At 31.9% G+C, this 24,769-nt stretch overlaps 2 protein-coding genes across 7 annotated transcripts in view; one reads left to right on the top strand and one right to left on the bottom strand.

Annotated features, from left to right (window-relative positions):
- Nucleotides 1-1,329: 1,329 nt before the first annotated feature.
- On the bottom strand, nucleotides 1,330-4,734 carry LOC123712478 (E3 ubiquitin-protein ligase NRDP1). Of its 4 annotated transcripts, none has more exons than XM_045665583.1 (7): nucleotides 4,489-4,734; nucleotides 4,241-4,383; nucleotides 3,885-3,967; nucleotides 3,205-3,410; nucleotides 2,808-2,966; nucleotides 2,471-2,601; nucleotides 1,330-2,284 (listed from the first exon to the last, which is right to left on the bottom strand). In XM_045665583.1, the coding sequence occupies exons 1-7, from the start codon at nucleotides 4,576-4,578 to the stop codon at nucleotides 2,134-2,136; spliced, it is 963 nt and encodes a 320-aa protein (XP_045521539.1). In that variant the 5' UTR covers nucleotides 4,579-4,734; the 3' UTR covers nucleotides 1,330-2,133. The 4 variants fall into 4 exon arrangements, with proteins under 4 accessions (XP_045521539.1, XP_045521541.1, XP_045521542.1 ...); XM_045665585.1 differs by having other exon boundaries at nucleotides 1,330-2,272; XM_045665586.1 differs by having other exon boundaries at nucleotides 1,330-2,272; nucleotides 2,811-2,966.
- A 443-nt stretch (nucleotides 4,735-5,177) lies between these two features.
- LOC123712583 (cyclin-G-associated kinase) overlaps nucleotides 5,178-24,769 on the top strand; it is a 30,968-nt gene continuing 11,376 nt past the window's right edge. For all 3 annotated transcript variants that reach the window (XM_045665758.1, XM_045665759.1, XM_045665757.1), the window contains exons 1-12: nucleotides 5,178-5,483; nucleotides 6,026-6,430; nucleotides 6,711-6,808; nucleotides 7,938-8,163; nucleotides 9,300-9,455; nucleotides 15,766-15,985; nucleotides 16,716-16,833; nucleotides 17,538-17,756; nucleotides 18,998-19,161; nucleotides 20,470-20,553; nucleotides 21,593-21,698; nucleotides 24,555-24,712. In XM_045665758.1, coding sequence (XP_045521714.1) covers nucleotides 5,351-5,483; nucleotides 6,026-6,430; nucleotides 6,711-6,808; nucleotides 7,938-8,163; nucleotides 9,300-9,455; nucleotides 15,766-15,985; nucleotides 16,716-16,833; nucleotides 17,538-17,756; nucleotides 18,998-19,161; nucleotides 20,470-20,553; nucleotides 21,593-21,698; nucleotides 24,555-24,712 — 2,087 coding nt within the window. In that variant the 5' untranslated portion in view covers nucleotides 5,178-5,350. The remainder of the gene's footprint in view (nucleotides 5,484-6,025; nucleotides 6,431-6,710; nucleotides 6,809-7,937; nucleotides 8,164-9,299; nucleotides 9,456-15,765; nucleotides 15,986-16,715; nucleotides 16,834-17,537; nucleotides 17,757-18,997; nucleotides 19,162-20,469; nucleotides 20,554-21,592; nucleotides 21,699-24,554; nucleotides 24,713-24,769) is intronic.

Genomic DNA, 24,769 nt, shown 5'->3' with positions numbered 1-24,769 from the left:
AATAAGTAATTGAAGTCTAACCCATCTAATAAAAAGGATATTTCACTTAAGAAAGTGTCCAATAACACTACTTACAGTCTCTATCAAGGGGAAGTCACTCTGTTCTTGTGATCTATTTTTTACACTTACCACTGTTTAGCGCCTGAGACTAATTCCAATGGTTTGGTTTGGTTCCTTTTCAACCTTAATAGTGCTTATTATCAAGAAGTTGAATAACCTCGATGTTCACTTGGAGGTGGAGCCTTTGTTCATGGGCTCCAGCATTATTTTGATTATTGTATTGACCTCTACATTGAGGTATTTTTGCTATAGACTCTTGCTCGGCTAGCAACCTCAAATAAACTAAACAAAAATAAAAATAAAACTTGTTTTATAAATTACTTATTTATAAAGTACTAATAACGTGGAATACCTGAGCATCTAGTACAATTTACTGTGACGGAGATCCAAGTCTTCCCGCTACTGTGTAACAACCTTCCATCAGTTTGGCATCAAGCGTCAAACCTAAGCTTAAGACTTAGCCGAATTTTAGAACGGTACTATGACGTAATCAATATATATATACTGGCTGATAATTTGATATATTGTTGGTAAAGTCTATGTTAACTAATTAAGTCTTATCCGCCGTTTGGTTCACAAGCCAACAACAACAGTATTTAAGGATTTTTATAGATTTTTTACCGCTTCCGTTTCAGTAGCCGCCGTAGAAATGATAGCAGTAGGTATCATCTGCCAATGTAGCGGTTATCTTCTAGTTTGAATATTGTACATGTGTAAGAGCAACATGACCGGACATATTCTACTCCCTTGCGTCACCTCAGCTTTTATATTTATCAATTACAAAAATATGAATTTTTGTCGTACCCGTACCCGAGAAGTGCCGAGGGAAAAGATTCTTTAATTTGATGACTAGTCCTCGGTGCCATACTTTAAATGCCTGAGCTAAATCCAGAAAGACTATGGATATGGATATTTCTAAAATATTTTGTGGGGCGAGCCTAGAGAACAGACATTTATATGGCTGTTCCATATAGCCTCATGAAGCCTTTACACGAGTATTCTCCTTTTTAAATAGTTGGAGGACGTATCCCTTAGATGAGACCTCCACTTGGTGCCAATTCTAAGGGTCGGTAGTAAGAAAAATAAATGGAACTGCATGAACATGGAACAATGAAATGTGGTTTCTAGAAAATTGAATGTTTAAAATGACATAACAGTTTTAAATATAAATATGTTTTGCCTTTTAATCACTTTTAAACAGTTCTGCAGATTGATTGTGATGTTCCAAAATAAGCAACAGGAAAATATATTTAAAATAAAAATACTATATTATAGAAATAGAATATTATTATCTGCAAATGTAGCTAAAAATATACATTTTATCCAAATGAAATCAGTACGAATTAATCAAACATAGAAGGTATTTCGTTGATAAAATCAGTGTTACATTTTCATGAGAGGCAATATAATTTTTTACAAAACTTAGACAAAACTATTCTAATATTTTAAACTAACAACACAGCACTCGTTATTATACAAATATTAGTTCTAGAAAGCAGCCAACATAATAGCCAATAATACAGATATATGTTATGAAAAATATTTCTATATTATTGGATATATCATAATGCATAGAAATTTATTTTGTTAATGGGCATTTTATTTCTTCTAAGTAAAAATAAGCAATAAAGTCTGCATTAAGTCTTACAATTGCTCTTTTCCCCCTCAACATTAATACTATTTATAATTTAAAGATATTACAACAATAATGGCTTGGCGCTTTCATTATTCAGGGATTAATAACTAAAGTCTATTAAGTAAAGTAATTCTATAAGTCGGAATGTTTTTAATTTTTAACATACACCTTATTTGTAATCCAAAATGTCCTTTATGTTTTCTAAAGTTGAATGTAGCAACACTGGCAGTAATCACTTAATTATTTTTAACATGAAAAGCCAAATAATTTGTATACTGCTTTAACACCACAGTATGTTGTCATGGATTCTTGCTTCTTTTCAATTCCAGAAACAAAATCATCATAGATAAATTTTTTAATCTATGAATGTCCGTCATTTTAAAGTCTTTAATACCACAGTTTGGACTAACACTTTCCACTAAGTCAGTAAAGAGATGCTATTCAATCCCATGAGCAAATATCATGACAAGACCAGGCTCAATCATCATGTGTTCATCAACATGTGTATTATCACAATGTAGCACTAGCACTGCTTGCTTACCAGGGACTCTTTTGCAAACATATTTATCATATAATCTGTAAAAAAATCTAAATAAGATTTTAAAGAAAATAAATTTTATAAATTAAAAAAGATGTTCTTGTTATCTTTTCAAGTAAAAAAATATTTAAAAAGAAAAGTAAGACTTGCATAAAAACACTGTTGAATACCCAGAATTTATTAATATTCATGTTACAATTAATTTTATCATAAAGTATGGAAGCATTTATACCAACCTTCTATTATTTTGTCTAGTTTCTAATGAGGATAAGCCAGGTGGCCACCTTCGTTCATGGCAGTTTTCCATCAGATCATCGATTATGTGGGGTGGACATCCTGATTCTGATAAACTTCTCTTTATCATCATCTGTGAAAGAAATAATATGTTGATAAGGTCAACTCATTTATTGGTCAAGTTGTCATGTAGTGGTAGCTACTGCAATTTTTCTATATTTACAAAAAGTTTTTTAAAATATCATTAATGACTTATAAATAAATTATCTCCCATTGTTAGAGCACAGAACTCATTGTATTTCTAAGAAAAGTTGACTGTAAGTATACTCAGTCTATTACCACCTGCAGGACGTCATCCGGTGTAGATATCATACCACCCCATCGAGTGACCTTTGCTCGAGATAGGGAGTTTGCCCAGCGGACCACTTCTTCACGTTCCATTTGGTCAGCAAGTGCGCGCATTGTAGGATTTGTTACGCGCATCGCTCGCATAAAATCCTAAACACGATATTAGAACATTTATATATATTTAATAATTGTCTGGTTGATTAGATTGATTGAATATTTTAATCTAGACATTAACTTAATCTGACTAAACAAAATGTTTTATTTAACAGATTGTGAAATGTTATACAACACTAAGGTTTATTATTCTATAGATGTGAATTATGAACAATTTCATTTTTAAAACAAAAAACTTTAATCTGCATAGAATAAATACAAGCGTCAGAAATACCTTTAGCAAAGCAAGCTCTCGTTTATGTTCATTAATAATAAGTCTCTGTTCAGCAAGTTCTTGCTGATAATCTGTTAGCTTTTCCTGCTGTGATGTTATAAGAGCTCGTAGTTCTCTCACACAATTGTGTTCAGCTAATTCATCTTTGGGTATAACCAATCCACACCCTGTTTCACAAGGCATTGGTCTCTTTGGATTAAATTCACCTGCAATTAAGGGTTTCTATGGTTATTTTCCAAACATTAAAATTTCACTGTTATATTTTGTATCTGAAATAACATCAAGAACCTCATTAAAAAAAGGAGGTTTACACAAAATGTCTAGAAGGAATATGTTTACAGTGCACTTGAGTGATTGATCAGGGGGAAGTGTGTATGAATTTTCTCACCTCTCAAATTATTGGATTTTATTTGAGAGATGAAAGAATTTGTTTCTATTTAAAATGGTCTCTTAATATTAAGTTTAATTTGAATGTTTAGACCCAACTAAATGTTTCCTTGATTAAACTGTTAAACAATAAAATCTACATATGAAATTAAAATAAGTCACTATACAAGTAACATTCACAAATTGGTTTGGTTTCAGATTCACATGTATAAACAGAATCAATTAAATAGGTAGACATGTTTAATAACAACTATTATGTAAGTAATGCAGGTATTAAAATAGGTTTAACTTACATTCCACTAAGTGTGATGCAAGAGAGTCCAGTTTTAAAACAGCACTACAACCATGTGGTGCATTGTCACAGCTTGTACAAAGTCTGAAATGACCATTTAAAACATACTGTACTATTAATAATTAAAAGCTTCATTCTAAGCTATAAGAATTTAAATGAAATAAAATATACTGTACTATATTGGTTAGAGAGTAGAGAGTATCCCAATGACAAAGAAAAGCCAAATGTTTCAGTTCCATTGAATTGATTTACTGTTTACTAACATGTTTATATTTTCAGTTTTTTTTTGGGAAATGAAAGAAACATAATATCAATTCATTGGCCCAGATACGTGCATAATGTCGTAATAGCAAATACCTTGAAAGTAGGTTACGTAGGATTCTTGGAACTGGTATCAGTTGACTGGCAGTGACAGCCTGCCGGTCCACTGGGCACTTTGGCTGACGACTTATCCACTGTGTAATGCAACCACGGCAAAACGCATGTTCACATGTAGGTGCCTTTGAAAGATAAATAAAATTAGATCTCAAACGGTAAATACAAATTTTACATCTCCCTTCATAGTTAATTAAAATTATGACCAGATATAAAACAAATACGAATACCTGCAAGGGATCTTCTAAAACTCCTGAGCAAATGGGACAAATTAGTTCTTCGTCGACGTCACCTTGAAATCTTTTGGTTTCAAAGCCCATCTTTAACTTCACACAACTATGTCAACCATTCAAGCTTTATGCATCGAAACTATTTAAAAATTCAAATCTTAAGTAAACTTAGCTTTTAATTAACTGCATTGTTATTCGAAGCTCCACTCATAAGAAATACGAACTGACAAATTCTAGACTTTTGAGTTTTGACACAGATATTTTTGACGAACAAATATCAACAAAATAAAAAAAATCTACAAATACAATAATTGTACAGAGTGTCTATGGCTTAAATAATTTAAAAATATACTAATCTGTAGTCTGTAATGTTCTTAGGTGAAGTTTCTATTAGACAAGGTTTTAAAGAGAATGTGTGATATATTTTTTGTCCTATGCACTCTTGCCTGTTTATATCACTTTACCGAAGTTTCTAATATTTTAATCGATAATGCTAAGGTTGCCTAAATACAGTATACTTACTAAAGTAATTATAGAAATATAGAGGTCCAATGGAAACTGAGTAATATATCATGGTATGATATAATTTAAGAATGGAAGTAATAGTGTTCTGTGATCAATGTATTCCTTCATTTGCTAGTTCTTGTGTCACAATACGTTGACTCAGTAGCCACTAGTCATTACTCAGATGTCTGTTTGACATATGTTACATTCTGTCCTGCTTGGTATTAAAATTTTCTTTACATTTTCAATCGCTTCAAAATTTAGATTATTTCAAGATAAAATGGATATAGCTGTACAAATGTATTAAATAAGTAATTCTTTATCAAGTGTGTTTATGTAAATAAAGTGATAAATAAAAATGAGTGTTTTTAAATCTGCAATGGGGTACTTCAGCTCGGCAAGTGCCAACGGGGGCAGTGATAATGATTTTGTTGGTCAATTTGTTGAAATTGGTAATATGAAGCTTCGTGTAAAAAAAGTAATAGCTGAGGGTAAGTTGATTCTTATATAGTGGCAGTGCCAAATAAAATATTAATTATTTCGTTCAGGTCAGCGCACCAATGACGTACATAAATTGGGGGCGGTGGGGTCATTGTCTAAATGAGCACCATATTTGTCAGTATTTATCCGAGTTGGATTCTTAATTTTTCAGTCTGGCTTTATTATTACTAGAAATATTGTTTTAAATAAAACAAAGATATCTTAGTTCTTCACTTCCTCTGAGATTAATATTTTATCTGGCCTTTTAAAAAGTACTTAAGCTAATATTCTAAATAAAATAAAACAAAAAATGTATTGTTATTGGAACTGGCACAACTACTTATTTCAAACTCATATTAATGTAGATTTTATTATTGAATAGAGATTATGACAAATTTAATTATAATAACAAATGATTACTGTAATAATTAAAAAAAAATTTATATATAACTATCTAATGTATTATTATTATTTGGATCATGTCCAAAATGCATCTGCATTATGCTATTATAACTATAGTTTGAAAAAAAATTCATTTTTATTTTCATTACAGGTGGTTTTGCATTTGTTTTTGTTGCTCAAGATGTTGCTACTGGTACTGAATATGCATTAAAGAGGCTGATGGCAGCAGATGAGCAAGCTAATAAAAATATTATACAAGAAATTAGTTTACTTAAGAAACTGTCTGGACACCCCAATATAATCAAATATATAGCTGCCTCTTTTATTGATAAGACAAAAACAAGTCATGGAATGAGTGAATATCTCCTATTAACAGATTTGTGTAGTGGAGGGAGCTTAATGGAAGCGCTACAACATAAGGGGCAGGCTTTTCCATTGCCAACAATATTAAGAGTGTTCTATCAAACATGTAAAGCTGTGCATCACATGCACAACCAAGTCCCTCCTATAGCTCATCGAGATCTCAAATTAGAAAATTTTCTTATATCAAATGAAGGTATGTAATAACCTCTATTAGAACATACAGACAACTTTCTAACTGGTTAGTTCTTGATTAATAAATGTTCTAGGTAGGCAGGCTTAGAGGACTGGTGAGCTATTGAAAGAAAATTTAAATTAAAAATTATGTAAAATAATTATAAGTAAAAAGTTTAATCCGGTAAAAAAGTGTTTTCTTTCAGAAACATTGTTGCTTTATGTTCTATTTGAGAGCTATGCTGCTGTTACATATGAACATTTTTTAATGTTATAAATTTATTATTTCTTTGAAATTATAGGCACAATAAAGCTGTGTGATTTTGGGTCTGCAACAACTGAAGTTTATAGCCCTAATCCATCATGGAGTGCTAACCAAAGAAATATGTTAGAAGAAAATGTAAGTATTGTCATATATATAAATCTGCATTTTTTTTTGTGTGCTATTATGAAGAGTAAGCTAAAATACTTTTTATCTTATCTTAACATACATAATAACTATATTAATTTGCATTTTTTTCAATGAAGTAATGTAATATTATTAAAATGTATTCCTACATATTTATTAAAGTCTCAGCGAAAAATTAAAAAATACTCTCTTCACAATGGCCACCTTTGGCTTTTATACAGGCCTTTGATCTGTTTGGCCACGAATCATTGAATTTACGCACTGTTTAAGGGAAATTCCGCCACTGCTTGCTCCATAGATTAAAATGGAATGGAATTGGAAATAGAAATGTTTTCATCGGTAAAGAGGATATTTCTGTACTTTTCACCTGCGTATCTCAACAGAAGGCCTTTTGATCGATCCATTATCTTTAATTGTAAAGATTAAATTAGGTCATGTCCTGTATATAGACAATAAACACTGAGCTTCAGGTCTTGTTTTATAATACGCGACAGTGTTCCAGCGGGAATCTTCATTTCTCGCGATAAGATTTTTTGCTTCCTAATGAGGTTATGAAGAATTCTGGCTTCAACAGCATCCTTTGTAGTTTTAACAGGACGCGGACGCCCCGATTGTTACTGGTCATCGACAGACGAAGTGTTGTTGTATCTGTTGATAGTAGGATATACGAACATACGGCTAAGCTTTTGAAGTGTCTAGAATATGACTGATGGCTCCATACCCACTTTGTGCAAGACGATGAATGCAAAAAAATCTAATCTTACTCTACAAAATAAATACTACTTTTATTAGTTTATATCAAAATTTAATTATGAGGAGAAAGTTCTCTGACTGGCCAATTTTTATAAATCCCTTGTCTAAATTTGACATTTTTATGAAGCTGATGTCTCATGGCGTAATAAGCCCTGAAAGTAATACCTCATATAAATTAACAATGTTAATCAGTGTTATGCCTTATTTAAAAAATATATATATATATTGTTGTAATATACTAACTATATATAGCAACATTTTTTTTGTAAAGGATTTGATTTTTTAATTAACTTTATTAAACAACATTTTCATTTATTTAGGGATATTTGTTTACTATGTGAATTATTAACATGTAAATTTATTTTAGTTGGCCCAATTTACAACTCCAATGTATAGAGCACCGGAAATGCTAGATACTTGGGATAATAGGAAAATTGACCATGCAGTTGATGTTTGGGCACTCGGTTGTATATTATACACACTGTGTTATATGCAACACCCATTTGAGGACTCTGCGAAGCTTGCTATACTTAATGGAAATTATACCTTAAACCCAAATGACCAGAAATATAAATGTTTCCATGAAATTATTAGTGAGTATTCTCAAGTCTGTTGTTGTTACTTCATAGTATATATGTTTAAAATATTTTATTTCATTTGAAAATTTGACCCAATTATTTATCTCTTCTTCACATATGGAATTGTTTTTACTTGGTCTCTGTCATATTGCCACAGGTATATGTCACAGTTGTGTCTTGAAATATTACAGTTTACAAGAAATTAAATTCCATAGATTTACATACATAGATACATTATTGTTAAGAAAACACTTTTTAAACGGATTGAAGCTTGAAGAATTTATGAAAAACCTGTCATCTATTAGTCGATATCAACTCCGGGGAAATAAATACAGATAACACAACTTTCTCTGCAGTTGTGATACTTTTGACATTCAACACCTTATGTCTTCAGTCACCGTGACCATTCACGCTGTAAAGCACGCGAAACGTAAAAACGTTAAAATTATGTAAATAATTATAAGTTTATAACAATAATACATAGCTTTAATCCGCTTAAAGAGTATTTTCTTAATGTGTAAAAGCTATGTTAACAAAAGACAATACTATCTACATTATTGTTACATACATTTACTGTTAATGAATAGGTTTTCTAATACATATCTGTAACACAGTTAAGGATAAATATATGGCACATATTGTAGCTTGTTTTATATATTACCCTTTAAAAGAATTACATTGTACATAGTAAATCTGACTCATTGTCAATTGTCTGTCAGCATTTTACAGCATGTGTTTGTACAGATAATAAAGTTCATGACCCCTTTCACTCTATCATACATTTTTATTTGAAACTCTTAGGATAAGAGATCACCATTCGGTGTCCATTTGTTTTGTTATATTATACGTAAACCATGAATAGAAAAAAAACCTTAGTTTCGTGAACAATTTTTTTTTCTAAAAGGCAAGTAAGTTATCAGCCTTTTATCTCTGAGTCGGTTCCCACTCCATGTTCTTCACCGTACCCAGGTGTGTTAAGTAGAATTAAGACTTGAGAGTCCATTGTACAGTCGGGGTTTGAACCTACGATTCCAGGGACAAGAGTCGCACGACCAGGAAATCATGAATCCTTAGGTGAAATTCTCCTGATTGTGCCTGTCCAGCGAACGCTAGAACAGCAGCTCAAGGACTGATTAATGGTATACTTGCAGGTGGTTGCCTAACCGTGAACCCCGAAGTGCGACTATCGATAAGCGGAGTGCTGGAGCGGCTGGCCGCCATAGCCGAGACACAAAACATCAATATCAAGCAACCACTCAAATTTGAGCGTAAAAAAGTTGAACAATCTGTGGCCACTAGCTCGCCAGGTAATAAGAAGTCAAGTAAATATTACACTACCATATCTTAAACGTTACGGTTCTAGTTTTTAATTTATCGCGATCCAATCGTTCGGTGTTTATTTTCCAATTAATCGAGCTAAAACTGGTCAAGTGTTTTTTGACTTTTTACACTCAAATTTTTTGTTTTGTTTTTAATTAGTTCCCTAGAGATTTATTTAACGGTAAATTGTGACATTCCAATGTTTCATCCAAAAACGTCGCCAAAGGTAAGAATTGAACATTGTTCTATGAAAAAAGGTAGTATAGCATTTATTTGACTTTCATGTTGTTTCTTTATACATTTATAATAAGTACATTCTCTAATTAACATTTGCTAGGTATTAGGATTTCAAATTGAAAAGTGCAATATTATAAACTCGGCATATTATAAACTTTCGATAACGAGCTTTAAATAAAAAAATGTATTTTTCAATAATGATTAAATTCAACATATATTTAGGAAAACATATATCGAAAAGTGAGATATGTTCACAAACCAAACCTCCAAACTAAAGCAACATCTGTCTCTTTCTATCGCAATATGAACACGATTTGATAGAACGAGACAGTTGCAAAACAGAATAATAAGGTCTTATTATAAACGTGTTTCTTACCATGGTTACGATTTTGAAAGATTGGTTACCATGGTAACACAGTCATATAACGTTTTATAATAATTCCGATGGTGTTTTTATAAATAAGGGGGTGAAAACATATTTTCAACAACACATTAAAAAGCTTTGTATATGCGTTACGGTTTTTAAAACCATTAAAACCTACTTGGTGACAGAATAAAAATATTTTTCTAGATTAAGGATTTAAGACATAATCTGTGCCTAAGACAATCATCGCATTCCATTGGTATTCATAACTAATAATCTATGGTTAGTAAAAGTACTGTATTTTCACATTTGCATAATGAAAATATTAACGTAGGTAATAATTGTATGTTAAAAATGGTCATAATATTTCATGTCATTAATTTTGTGTTGACTATACAATTACGAATATGTATGTACCAAACTTCACTGGGAAATATTTCCAAATGCTTTGAAACACGCCTCAGTGTTTTTATTGACAAGTTAATCACATATGGCCTTATTGAAACGTGGACTAGAAGTACCATGGTGACAATATTTTTCTATATAAAAATATTTCAACCTAACATGCCCAGACACAATTCCTTATACGCCCTAGATTATTTTTAAACCACTGTAACACCACACAGAAACCAGCAATGCATCCGGCTGCAAAAGAGGTATTTAGGCTTGCTATGCAATTTCATAAGAGATTTTATCACGTTTATTTCAAGTGAACAGTCATATACAGTGGAATCTTGATAACTCGAACCTCGTAAAGTCGAAAATGGAATTATTTAGACTTCGTAACTGGAACAAAATGATATTTCCCTACGAAGTATTGATAATACATATTTATACTCTATAACTCAAAATTTAAAAAGGAAATCGTAGTTGTAAAATATAATGAAGTCGTACTTGGAATTCCCCGAAATAATAGCTATAAAATCCAAAATAAATGTCCGGGTTCAGGGCTTCAATAAATTGTTTTTACATATAATACCGTCATAAAAAATATATACTACAAAACTTAAGTTATATTGTTATTCAAATTCGACTCTACGAAACGACAAAAACACTTTAAAATCGCGCCCCTGTAAGTCGTTTGATTTCAGCAGTTAAATCATATGTATCTCGAAGTTATTATTAAGTCGAAAACTAGTTAACTCGAGTTCGGCGTTCCCTAGTAGAAATTCGAGTTATCGAGATTAAATAAATTAATATGTCTAGCATTTATTTGTAGGTCTTAGCTTTGAACAAAATAAATATATGATATGAATATTATGACCAGACATTTTCAACACTGGGTATATGCACTAACACGGTGGCTTGACTAAATGTTTTTTGGGTTAATAAAGCTTCGTGTACACTTAGACAATATACGTAAATTTGGTACAAGAATTCGATTTTAGATAGTAAGTGCAATTGACGTTGTAGCCAAGTTATTATGATAAATACTTGGGGATTTGGTTATTGCTAGTAAACTAACATGCATTGGTGTATCTAGGGTGTCAGACGGTATGCAACCTGAACCTCTATATACGCCAATGCTCTGATAGGGTTAAAAATGTTTAAATAAACTAATAATGGCAACATTAGTTTTATTTATTATACCAGGAGTACTTTCAAGTGATTGAGCGTCTAAAATGGTAATTTTTTATTTTTTTTTATGCTAACTCGTCGCATTTCTCATTTACTAATGCTTTTAATGTTATAACAGCCATTCATGAACGCACTGTAATCCTTAATTAATCACGTTGTGACGCACAAGATGATTGAGCATTTGTTAGCTATTTGTGGCTTATAGTACGTATATGAGAGGTTTATTTACTAACGCTAATTCTGTTGTCAAATGCCATAATTGCAGTTTAGAGTTGCTAGATACAATCCTAGAAAAAAAACTCCAGTTATTCCAACTCGCCAATGTAATACTCATCACATACTAACTAGCTGACCTTTAAAAGAGGTTTTATATTTTAATTAACACCTGTTTTCTTGAGTATTAATGTTATTTATCTAGCTTCTACGTAGTGATAAATTACTAGTTCCAGTCGATATGTTTACGCAAGTTCTGGCAACACAAACCCACCAGCATTTATTTGATTTGAATAAAAGAATGTTGTGTTGCATCTTTATAACAGTTAGCTTAACAGTGTGTTGCATTACTTACGATAACTTTAATTACTTACGATAACTTAAACAAGTAGTGTTGCTAGCACTAGAAAAACTTTGTCTTACATAATTATATAAATACACTAAGATAATGAGTCAAATAATTAGTATACATTATTTATATTTTCTAAACGATATTTCTATTTTAAATAATTTAATTAATCATTTGTAACGATTGATTAGTTTTTACTTGTAATACATAAAAACAAATTACGATTCTATTACTTGCTAGATGATGCATGTAGTCTAGTCGCTTGTGTTTCAAATTGATTTATTGCATGTATATGTCGTATAATTAAAAAGTCTTCTAACGTGTTCGATTGTGTTAAGAACTTAAAAAATCGCCTCAATAAAATATCGTATGGAAATATGTTGTATTAGAAGACTTTTTAATTTGGCCTTATTCTACCTGCCCCTTACATATCACATTTTCTTTTCATTTTAGGTGTTTTCAACTTTTTCGGATGCCCGATTGCTTTCTCCTTTAAATGATTGGCGCATGCTACATCCCTTGAACACGGAACATTTGCTTGCTAGATTACGGATATGCTCGCAATGATGAGTATTTTTTCATTTATTAGCTATGTTTGGAATCATAACATTATACTTAATGTATAAATAACTTGCGATATAGTTGAATAATTTTTATTTTTTATTAGGAGGAACGCGGTAATATTAAAAAATCCTGTACGGTGTGCTAATATTGTTACACGCAACAATAAAGGCTAGTATTTGTACTTTACAATTATAACAAAAAGATGCATTATTATATGTCTCGCGGTCTCGCATTCTTTGCCTGAATAATTTCATTTTTCTCAGTTAATACCTCATCCTTCTCTTGTTGAAGTTAAGCCTATGGAGCCTGTCAGTAACATTCGCCGTCTTTGTTTTTCATGTATCAGTCTTCCCAGTCCCTGTCTCACTTTGTCAGTACGGCGTGGTCTTGCGTCTTTGTCGCACCGCAATATACACCTTAGCTTAGTATTCAATTTGAAAGACATCTAAGATATATAACTCTTTAAAACAGTATTCATTATATTAATCTCTGTTTAATATAAACCCGCGTTCGTAAAATGTCAATTAATATTTGTATATTGATTATTGATAGTGCTGTGAACTAAGTATTTCTCGTTCACTAAGTTATTTAATTTTTTTTATTTATTAACTAAAATAAAATAACATTCCAAATTATTAGACGCAGTATAACTGTGATGATTTTTTGTTGAACTCAAACGTTTTGTGAGAAAATTTACTATATTGAAATAATTATTTGGAAATTTAATAAATCATAATATGTTAGATTATTTTTAATATTGAATTTGTTACCGTTATGTGATAACACGTTAAGTTTTTAAAAATGTTGCTTTTTTTAGTATTTTTTAAGGAAACAAATTTTAAACATCACTCTAGGCTAGTTATCTAATAAGTTACCAATCGCTTAATATTAAAAAATCTAAAATTACATTATGTAATGTTTATTACAAATTGTATTTAATTTTATTATTAATCTAGGTGCTGTAATTACTTGAAAGTATTCCGCATTACACTAGTATTGACGTTAGTTCATGTTTCATCGAATACACGAAAGCTATCGTGTCTATGGAAAAGCTTTTATAACATTTCTTATAAATTATGGTTTGCATATAATGCATTTATGGGCTATTTAAAAAGGAAGGGGATTCAAAGAGTCGAGTTTTACAAAAAGTTTTAAGCTTGTCTAAACATGACAGTAGATTTCGTCTACTCGATACGCCCAATGTCAATCGTCAATGTCAAGGGAGGATGTCCCTTAAATATTTAGGGATCAGACGGTCAGTATTGATCCATTTATTAATGTGTAAATGCGGCAGAAATAATTATTCAGCATTTTTGTGATCCATCAATATAGTCAATTGTGTGGGTGTGTGTGTTGATTTGCAGGAACACTCAGAGTAAGATGTTGGATCACATTTTTTCCAAATTAACCTACGTAAAGTATTTTTATGTTTATGTTTATTAAAAAACTATCTAAATTACCTTAATATGGCATTAAGGTAAGTTGTTTATCGTCCATTATTACGAAACACATCTACTTCTAAGAATTATCTTCTGATCACTGATGAAATTGAAGTCAATATATATTGAAAGTGGAGTACGACCACTTGATATTGGATCGCGATATTTATTGACCCGTGTTTAAATATTGTCAATCTAGAATAGTTTTTCTAACATGATCTTGTAAGAATCAAATGTAATACCGGCGAATATAAATTTTACTATTATTAAATATTAATAAAAGATCAGATATTTTGCTTAAGTAAAATATTTTTTACGCAACAAATCAAAATCATCACTGCTATAGCCAAGTATTTACCATTGAAAATGCTGGCAAGGTAAATTGATAGTATAATGTTTTTAATGAAAGCGAAAGGTATTTTTCCTGTTTTGAGGCTTAAATATTTCTATTATAAATATACATTGCTCAAATATCTGTTTAAGGATATAACTTTAATAATAAAAGAATAACGGACGGAAGCGTGATTTCAAGCGAAATATAACGTAAGTTTCTCAAAAATTTCCAGTTTAGATAATAATGTATGAAAACTAGCAACCTCCTTATGCTAATTCTGATGTACAAATCTCTAAACTTTTACTAGCTATTACAATCATAAATTAACAATAAAAAATGTAAAACTAAAAATCCCTTATAATTATTAAATGTTGCTAAATTTGTGAGATATGCAGAGGCTGGAGCGGGGCTACTCATGGCGGGGACAAGGGCGGGCTTGGTGAGGTCATGGCGCGTATACGCCTCTCTCGTAACTTTACGCACGTATTCGTTGACAAACGGTACTGTTCGAAACATATATTTTTAACGTTTAGTTCCAAACCGCTGCTGTAGTACAAAATGTTTCAATTATGTTAATTCTTTTTGATCTCGTGTTGTAATAATGTTGTGCATCAGAGTTAGCAGTACAATGTATTGAGCACTTAATATAATTACTAGCATTTGTAATTAATTATTCCGTCATTGTAATGACACTGTTAAGTAGTGTATAGAGCAGGCAATATTTTTGTTACTATTAGTATAAGTTTAACTTTGTACGATAAATATTTTAATCAATAAATATTTAAAATTAATTTTAGTTTTATTTTGTATTTATAGAGAGATTTTTGTTTATTGTAAGATTAAATGATTTTTTATAGAGCAATTGAGAGTTCAAAAACTGAATTTTACCTCTAAAGTTCCGTGAACCAGCAAGATTGTTGCCGTATAACTGATAGTATTGGTTTTGGCTTGTTGTATCATTCTTGTTTTCAGGTTTCACAAAGAAAACATCTTATAATGTTCGCTAAACATAGAGTCTTGACTTTGATAGTCAAAATGTGTTTTATTTATCTTCAGGGCTCCCATAACCTTTAGGATTTTAATTGGAATACGGTCTTTAATGCTTAGATGTAAGGTGTATTTCGCAATGCGTAATAATTACGTTGTCTAGCGTTGACGGTCGTGTTAAATTTAATAACAAATATCTTACCATAGACTACTAATTTTAAATATCTTTCAGGTGGAAAGGATAATGGTCCGAGCGTTCCAGAAGCACCGAACCCCCGGCCCCCAGAGCCAAGTAGACCTCCGCCCCCTGCCAGACCTCCAGCGGCGCCCCATTACATGCCCCCGCAAGTTCCAGCTTCAGGTGGTATATTTTCATCAATCAAAGATGGGGCTGGTAGCTTCCTTAAAAATCTGAAGGACACCTCGTCGAAAGTTATGCAGACTGTTCAACAGTAAGTTTATTATCATTGTTAAAAGCGCTGAAATCATATGAATATTAATTTGATGCCGCTGAATTTTTACATAATTATTGGATGAATTTTTGGAAAATATCTCTAATACTAAGATCGCGGCGGGTAGCAGATGGTGTACTATGACAACATTTAATTACACTAGTTAATCATAATATGCGTTTATATTCGTTAAAGAAGTTTTTAAAAAACAAATGCTTACGTTCTATAATCTTCTATATATACAGGACATAAACTTGCTTCACCTTCATCTATTCTCTATGATCTATAATCTATTATCTATACTCAGATTCAAAGACAAGTTAAGAATAGAGTTAAGTGCGATTTCCTTACTCTGTAAAAAAAACAAACTTTACTCTTAGATTACTTGTCTCTGAATCTATTATCTATACTCAGATTCAAAGACAAGTTAAGAATAGAGTTAAGTGCGATTTCCTAACTCTGTAAAAAAAACAAACTTTACTCTTAGATTACTTGTCTCTGAATCTATAATCTATTATTTATGCTCAGATTCAGAGACAAGTTAAGAATAGAGTTAAGTGCGATTTCCTTACTCTGTAAAAAAAAAACTTTATTCTTAGATTGTTCTAGAGTTTATGACGGTGAAGAAAGTTAATGTCCTGTATATATAGCAGATTATAGAACGATAATAAGGAAGCTACTATTTTGTATTACAAATATTCCAATAAAAGCCATAACAATTTTCTTACAGGTCCATAGCCAGGGCGGATTTGGATATTAGCTATATAACAAGTCGTGTTATTGTTATGTCCTACCCCTCGGATTTACTCGAGAGTGCTTACAAAACTAACCATATTGAAGATGTTAGAGTGAGTCAACTAGACATGGAATTTTATTTATCATAATCATAAATGTACTTATGAAATATTAAATTTTGTTGAAAGCATGGTGATTTATGGACATAAGTCAGCCTTGAGACTACAAAGTATTTAGCATGTTTATTATAATATCCTTAACATAAGATACGCACATAAAATAGATACAATATACAGTTTTGTATAGACCAAGCTTAATATGGGCTGTCAATGTCGATTTGGCACATTGTCAATGTCAAAATAAAAACTTTATTTTTATCTGTGATACAAAATAAATCAAATCCCGGCTGTACATCTTTATATCGGGATAACAATTATGAATCGAGACTGCTTTAAGTATAATGTTTGTATATCTAATAATCTAATTCGGGTTAACCAAAAATCGAGGTGGCAGGCACAGAAGGCTGATTTGTCTATAGAAACATACAATCCAAGATACATGCAATAAGACCAATATAAGAAGATGCCAGCATTACTAGGTTATTTTTATATTTGCAAAGTTTAATAATATTCTTTTATTTCTGGTAAATAAAATTGAACACAAGAACAGAGTGTCTTGGCTTTAATATAGACTATAAGTAGCGTTATTGGACACTTACTTATGATAACAATCCTTTTTAGATAATTAGGTTAGACTTAAATTACTTATTAGTCTTAAGTTCGTAATGTTCCATGAAAAATCTGGTGGTATTTTTCAGTTATATCTCGAGAGCCACCACCCAGGTGGAAAATACTGCGTTTATACAGTTCATGATGCGAAGGCCAGGTTTCCGAGACGACAGTTAGTGACGGACACATCCGTGTGGCCCACTGAGGAACATCGTGCTCCGTTATTAGCTCCATATTACGCTTTATTACAACATATGTATCAGTATTTGGGAAAGGATGCTAAAAGTGCGCTCGTTATTGCGTGTCCGGTGAGTTTTATTAAGTATTTTTGATATTATTCCGTAAAAACTGATAAACTATTAGTCTAGCAAGTATTCACTTACAACTATACTATACTGCAAAAGATTTATATATTTTTTATATTTCTACCCGTAAATTTTAAAAATAAATTATATCTATTTAGTATCTAACACAGTTGCTTGATGTATTAAAAAAAATGTGTGCGTGTACTAATGTACACACGTAAGAACTTTTTTATGACCTTATTTTTCGAAAAATGATCTACTATATGCAACTTCACAGATGTTGGTTTAATAGAGTTAAATTAGATAAAGTTTAACAAAAGGCTTTTATTATCATAGACATGAATACAAATAATACAATTATTTCATTTTACCTACTACTAAGATTATTACAGAATTTCATTAATTGTAATAGAATTATTACTATCATTGTTATCGTTATTATATATTTTTGTTATTAATGGCTTCGAATCAACCGTGATAGGGACAAGAAAAAGATGGAGCGTAATGGAAAAATGTGACGCGTAACCGAAAAACGTGACGGTAATTTTTTTCCAACGCCGATAAAAAATCTTCACTTCAAAATTGACGTAACGTCATGGCTATCAAAAAAATTAATCACCTTCCCCGAAGTTATAGATGATTGAATTTTTAAAAGCAAGGCAACCTTATATCATGGAAGACTATTTAGACCAGTTTTTTTTGTCCATGTCCCTTAGCCTTTCTATAACTCTTATGCTCTACTTTGTATGATACATAGTCTTTAATATTAAAATATATAATCGTTCACTTAAGAAACTTAAGCTTTCAAAAAATAACAAAAAACCGAAATTTAAATTAGAACTTATTTTAATTTAGTGCGATCCATGCGCTTGATACTTGCTGCACAGAGATTTTATAGTAGATTACATTTGGTTCACTTCTTCTCTTGAGGAGAAGAGAAGACTGTAATACAACCCACGTGAAGACCCATTGTGTATATCCAGCCGATTGCGATTGCCCCCTGCCCCCTGGGGTGTGGGAAACACTGTTTTAAACCATAAGTTTTGACAACAATTATAGTTAACTGTTCTTATTATTTTGCCATTATAATGATTAAAATGCCTATTTTTATGGCTGACCCTGCGTGTTTTATAATTAATCAATTTGAATGTACCACTTAATGTACAAGAAAATCTATTTATTTTTTTAACTGTTAACACTGCTATTGAATTCTCTCGAGTTGTTTTAACTTATACTATTTTCAGGATGGTAAATCAAGGTCGGCGATGCTTCTTTGTGGTCTCCTTCTGTACGCGAAATTAGTAACGGTCCCCGAAGACGCGCTACAAATATTTGCCGTGAAGCGAACGCCAATTAATATATCGCCAAGTCAGCTACGATACTTATACTACCTACATAATATAGTCAGGTATATATACAATTATTAATTTTGATACTTTTAAAACGAATATAATCGTTAATGATATAATAATACGCATGTTTTATTATTATTAAAATGAGTCAACTATTATTTGACTAAGAGACCTATTATTGAAGTGATAACTTCTTATGACGGTAAACACCTTCGTTACGTAACGCGTTACGGCGCCGGTATGTCTAGCTTCCCTTTTTGTCACTCTTACGGCAGTGGTAGGCAGGCTCCTCTCACTCTAACCCGCTGAGCTGTATTTTGCCTCTCTACTCAGTGTTTAATATGCGTTAGACATTTACTGTTGACAGTGAGCATATAACCTCAAACTATCACCGTTTTTGAAAGTGATTAGTATAAAATATATTTTATTAATAAATTACATATAACCTAAGCTATTCTTAAGTTGAACAATTTCAATTGTAAAAAGTATATATATTATTAGTTGTTATTTAGTTTATTACAAAATTAATAGTTCAACTTAGTTTAGTTTAAGTTAGCACTTCTATCGGGCGTCCCGAAACGCACACACTTTTTAATATATTATTTGGGGATTAAAGTACATTTTAAAGCATGCATTTAAATTTATTGATGTATGTTGAAAAATATCGATATTGGCATCGTCATTAGCAGCAGGGTTAGGTCATGTGTCATGGTAAATTCGAGCACAAAAGACACGATTCGTTATTTTCATGTAACAGGGGTCAAACGGGGGCCGGCTCATCTGATGTTAAGTGATACCGCCGCCAATAGACACTCCAGAGAGCTCACAAGTGCGTTGCCGGCCTTTTTATTTTTATTTATTTTAACTTGCATTTGTCGTACAATATTTCATTTAAGTTTTTTTAACACTACAAATAATACTTTTGCTTAAATTATAACGAGCAGCGGGCTCAATAACAATCTACTAGACCCACCTCGGTCCAACGTCTCATCATCACAATGCTCCACTGAATATTTAATCTGAACTGTCAGGAGTTGCATACGCATTGTCAATAGTCAAAAACGCGCCTGAATCCCTGCATTTGCCCTGCTGTGATTGGTCGTAACAATATTCGTACTTATTTTCATTTATTGTATAATAACAAATCGAATCAAATTAAAAAAAAATACATTATCATTAGTAAAAGTTATAAAAGAATTCTCAATTATTATAGAAACGATCCTAACATTCCCTGCCATATACAACTAAGTGACGGGGGTACACGTCTCATCTGAAATATTTAGAATTTTGCCGCGATCAACTTCAGGTCTCTAACATTGGAGCTGACTAAGACTGCATATTTTAAATATTTATTTTCTTTTCAGACCCGAACCCGTGTTACCACATTTTAGACCAGTATCTTTAGTTTCGTTAACCATTCAACCAGTGCCATTATTTACGAAAGCCAGGTATGTGTTTTTTCCTTGTTGCGGTAAATGAAAAGCATGAATGAAACAATGTGTTTCTATAATAATTATTACTGTTTATTCTTGACTTAGTTTTTGAACCAAAAATCTTAGAACTAATAATTAACTTAACAGTTTATTATTTAATAAAAATCCTTCAAAACAATTATTTCAATCCGATTCCCAATTAGAACGTAAACAATATTCTTATGAAATGCTTCTTAAATATTGAAGTGCCAAGCTGAAACTCGCATCTATTTCCACAGACTCTAAATCTTGCAATAAAAAGAACTCAGTTTTGACAAATGACAGATGTAATAAACATAATTATTACTTTTTAGGTTAGTAGTAAACACAATTAAGTCTAAAAATATTCTGGAAGTTTAACTATATATTTCACTATAGTATATAAAATTATAGTTAAAAGAAAACAATTTTTTAACCGGATTAAAGCAATTTGTATTATTATAAACTCATAATTATTTACATAATTTTAAACTTAATTTTTACAGCGTGCGTGATCACGGTGACCGTAAAAATGTAAATAATTATAATTTTATAATAATTCAAATAGTTTTAATCCTCTTAAAAAAATGTTTTCTTTCAATGTGTAAAAGCTATCTTAACCAAAGACAATACCAAAATTATAGTTATTCGTTAATACGTGTAATGCACACAGTTAACGAATAACTTAAAAAAAATACTTTAAACAAGTCAAAATAGATCAAATAATTTTATATCACTGAACGAGATTAATTAATGTAGTTCAATTAAGACACCGACTAAACTTCAGGCAAATTTAATTTGTCATATAACCCGACCAATAAAAATAAAAACCCGCACTGTGCTAAATTAACAATGATTATGGTAACACGAAGTAAATACATATATATACATGCAAATTGACGTTTAAAAAATTTAATACATTAAAGTCTATTGTGGAAATAAAGTTGATTTTAGCATAGTTTAAAAATTGTTGCCATATGGAGAAATGATTTCCAGCTTAAGATATTAATCATTGCTATTTTATTATACTACTAAGGGATGGCTGCCGACCCTACCTCGAAGTGTATAATGAAGACAGACTTATATCTCCTCCGCTGCGAGGCTACGAAAGCTTACATTTGTACAATATGGCGGAAGGAAAGGTAATTATATCGTCTACATAAACATATCATATTCCAACTCAAACTCAATTTTTTAAATTCTTACCAATGCTTTATTACCAACTTTGTTACCAATAGTAACACAGTTTACACGCGTCAACAAAGAAAAATTAATATTATAATAATAATATTAATATTATAAATCAAAAAATATATTTATTCATATATATTTTTTGCATATACAGGGTGTCCCAAAAGTCGACGTCAAGTCGAAATTTTCTCATAGGTAATGCCACACCAGTTATCAGAAAAATTAAAAAAAAATAAGTCATGTATTTTTGAAGTTTAGGGAAATTTTCCTTTTATTCCAGATAATGTACACCATGTGACAGTTTTTTCATTCCTGTTGTTACAAATATTTACTTCTTGCCAATTTTTTTTCTCTTACGTCATCCCGAATAGTGTTTTATGTAACCTATGATCCTTAACTCTGTGCTGATCACTCCAACTTTTAGGAAAATGTCATTTTATAATTTTCAAAATTAATTTTCGCACTACTTCAACTGATCGTCCTGAAAAAAAAATGTACTACTCCAGTTTGGCAAGTAGCTTTAAAAGTTAGCGCATTTAATAAGGATTCTACAGTGGTATAACACTGAGTCCATTATTTCTTAGATCGGCCATAAGATTTTTTTTTTAAACAAAGTCTGTTTTTAACAATCTCTTTGAAATTACAACAAATGATTCTAGCGCACCCAAAACGTTCCTAATGACCACAGCGTGGTTTAAATAACATGGAGAGAGACATTCCATAAAATGTGAGCGAGACAGATAGTGACGCTTATGACATACGGACGCAAATAAGTAAAATAGACAGTTTCTTTTTTTATGATTAGATTTATTACTATATATTTTATAAAAGATGTTCAAATTGCGGTCCTTCAGCTGCAATATAGGCTCGACATCTCCTTAAAAAAGATCGTGAAATGAAGCGGGCAAATCGTCCATTATTCACAAATTCTACTGCTTCCGCTATTCTCTGTCTAAGCTCTTCTACATTTTGAATCGACTTGGAATAGACTTTTTCCTTTACTGCTCCCCAGTAAAAAAATCAAGAGGATTTAAATCAGGTGAGCGGGCGGGCCACGAGATTGTACCACCCCGCCCTATCCATCTGTCTGGATACTCCTCGTTAAGGTGGTTTCGAACTAAGCGGCTGTAATGCGCTGGACAACCATCTTGCTGGAACCACATATCTCGTAAAATAGTAAGCGACACGTCCTCCAGCAAATTGGGCAAATGATTTTGTAAGAAATCTAAATAAATTTCAGCATTTAAAACTTCTGGTACCTCAAAAGGCCCTATGACTTTTCCGTTCAAAATTCCAGTCCACATGTTAACTTTGAAACGGTACTGTGATTTGTCCGACCATAAATTTTTTTCTAAGAATTGTGGGTCTTCTCGGTGTTTTTGAATTATTGTTTGGCAAAAAGCAACCCGAGGTTCATAATCTCGAGGTAATAAGGATTGTACTCGCTGTACATGAAATGGATGTAACTCATTTTTTTTTAGTATTCGGTGAGCTGTACTTTTGGGCACACCTGTGCTGGCCTCAATTCCACGTACCGAACAACTTGGGTCCTTATCAACTGCTTGAAGGATAACTGCCTCGTAGGGTAGTGAAATTCTACCTTCACCGTGCACTTGGTTTGGCAGTCGGCCCTCAGAGAACAGTAGACGGTGCACATTGGTTAAAACTCTGTGATCCGGATAGCGATCTGCATTAGGGTATCTCTCGCGATACCGTTAAACTTTCCCCATGAATGAGGTGCATGTTAGCATATTCCTGTGTAGTGTACGTAGCCATGGTATGGTACAAATACACAATAACACGTAAGTCCAGGGAAAAGTAAAGGTCGTCGTAGATCACAAATGTAAAATCCAAATCACAAGCAAACAAGTCCGTAAACGAAGCCAAAGTAGTTAGAACACAAAATAACACCAGCGAATACGAAAAGATGCGTAGTAAACGAAGGAGCGTTGCGTACTGACCTGTAGTGCGTGTGTCAATAGCAATAAGTAGCGTCACTATCTGTCTCGCTCACACTTTACGCTATCTTATTTAAACCACGCTGTGGTTATTAGGAACGCTTTGGGTACACTAGAATCGTTTTTGTAATTCCAGAGAAATTTTTAAAAACAGACTTTGTTTAACAAAAATTTTTTTTTATGGCCGATCTAAGAAATAATGAAGTAAGTTTTATACCACGTTAGAATCCTTATTAAATGCGCGAACTTTTAAAGCTGCTTGCCAAACTGGAGTAGTAAATTTTTTTTTCAGGACGATCAGTTGAACTATTTGAAAAGTTGGTACGGTATAAAATGACATTTTTCTACAAGTTGGAGTGATTGGGACAGGGTTTAGGATCATAGGTTACATAAAGCACTATTCGGGATGACGTAAGAGAAAAAAAATTGGCAAAAAGTAAATATTTGTAACAACAGGAATGAAAAAAACTGTCACATGGTGTACATTTTCTGGAATAAAAGGAAAATTTCAATAACTTCAAAAATACATGACTTAATTTTTTTTTTAATTTTTCTGATAACTGGTGTGGCATTGCCTATGAGAAAATATCGACTTGACGTCGACTTTTGGGACACCCTGTATAAAATATACAAATGATCACTTAACGTAAGAGAAAAAAGAGGGTATTTCATTTTTATTATAACTTTTTTTATTTTATTTATGACTTTTTTTGTGAATTAAAATGGCGATTTAAAGAAGTGGCGTCTTCTAGTTCGACTTCCATATCTACGGCCGCGGTAATGTCTTCAATTTTGACAGTCTCATCTGTTGGTTTCGGTCTGGTGTTTTATAAGAAATCCTGGTAACAGGTAACACTGCCCTTGGACGCCACTGTGTCTGGTGACGTGTTAGTGGTAGCATACCACGCGCGACAACAGCTCGGACGACTCCAACGAGTTCCGATGCTGTCCGTCTCCTTCCATACCGGTTTCTTGGCGTACGACCAGCACGTTATTAAATTTACTAGGTAAGTTCGACTTTTATTAGAATTTTTGCCTTTGATGCAGGCACTGGACCGATTCAA

The sequence above is a fragment of the Pieris brassicae genome, chromosome 7, assembly GCF_905147105.1.
Source record: "Pieris brassicae chromosome 7, ilPieBrab1.1, whole genome shotgun sequence".
Taxonomy (NCBI): Eukaryota; Metazoa; Arthropoda; class Insecta; order Lepidoptera; family Pieridae; genus Pieris; species Pieris brassicae.
Note: the sequence above shows the minus strand (reverse complement) of the source record. Positions and strands in the feature narration are given on the sequence as shown.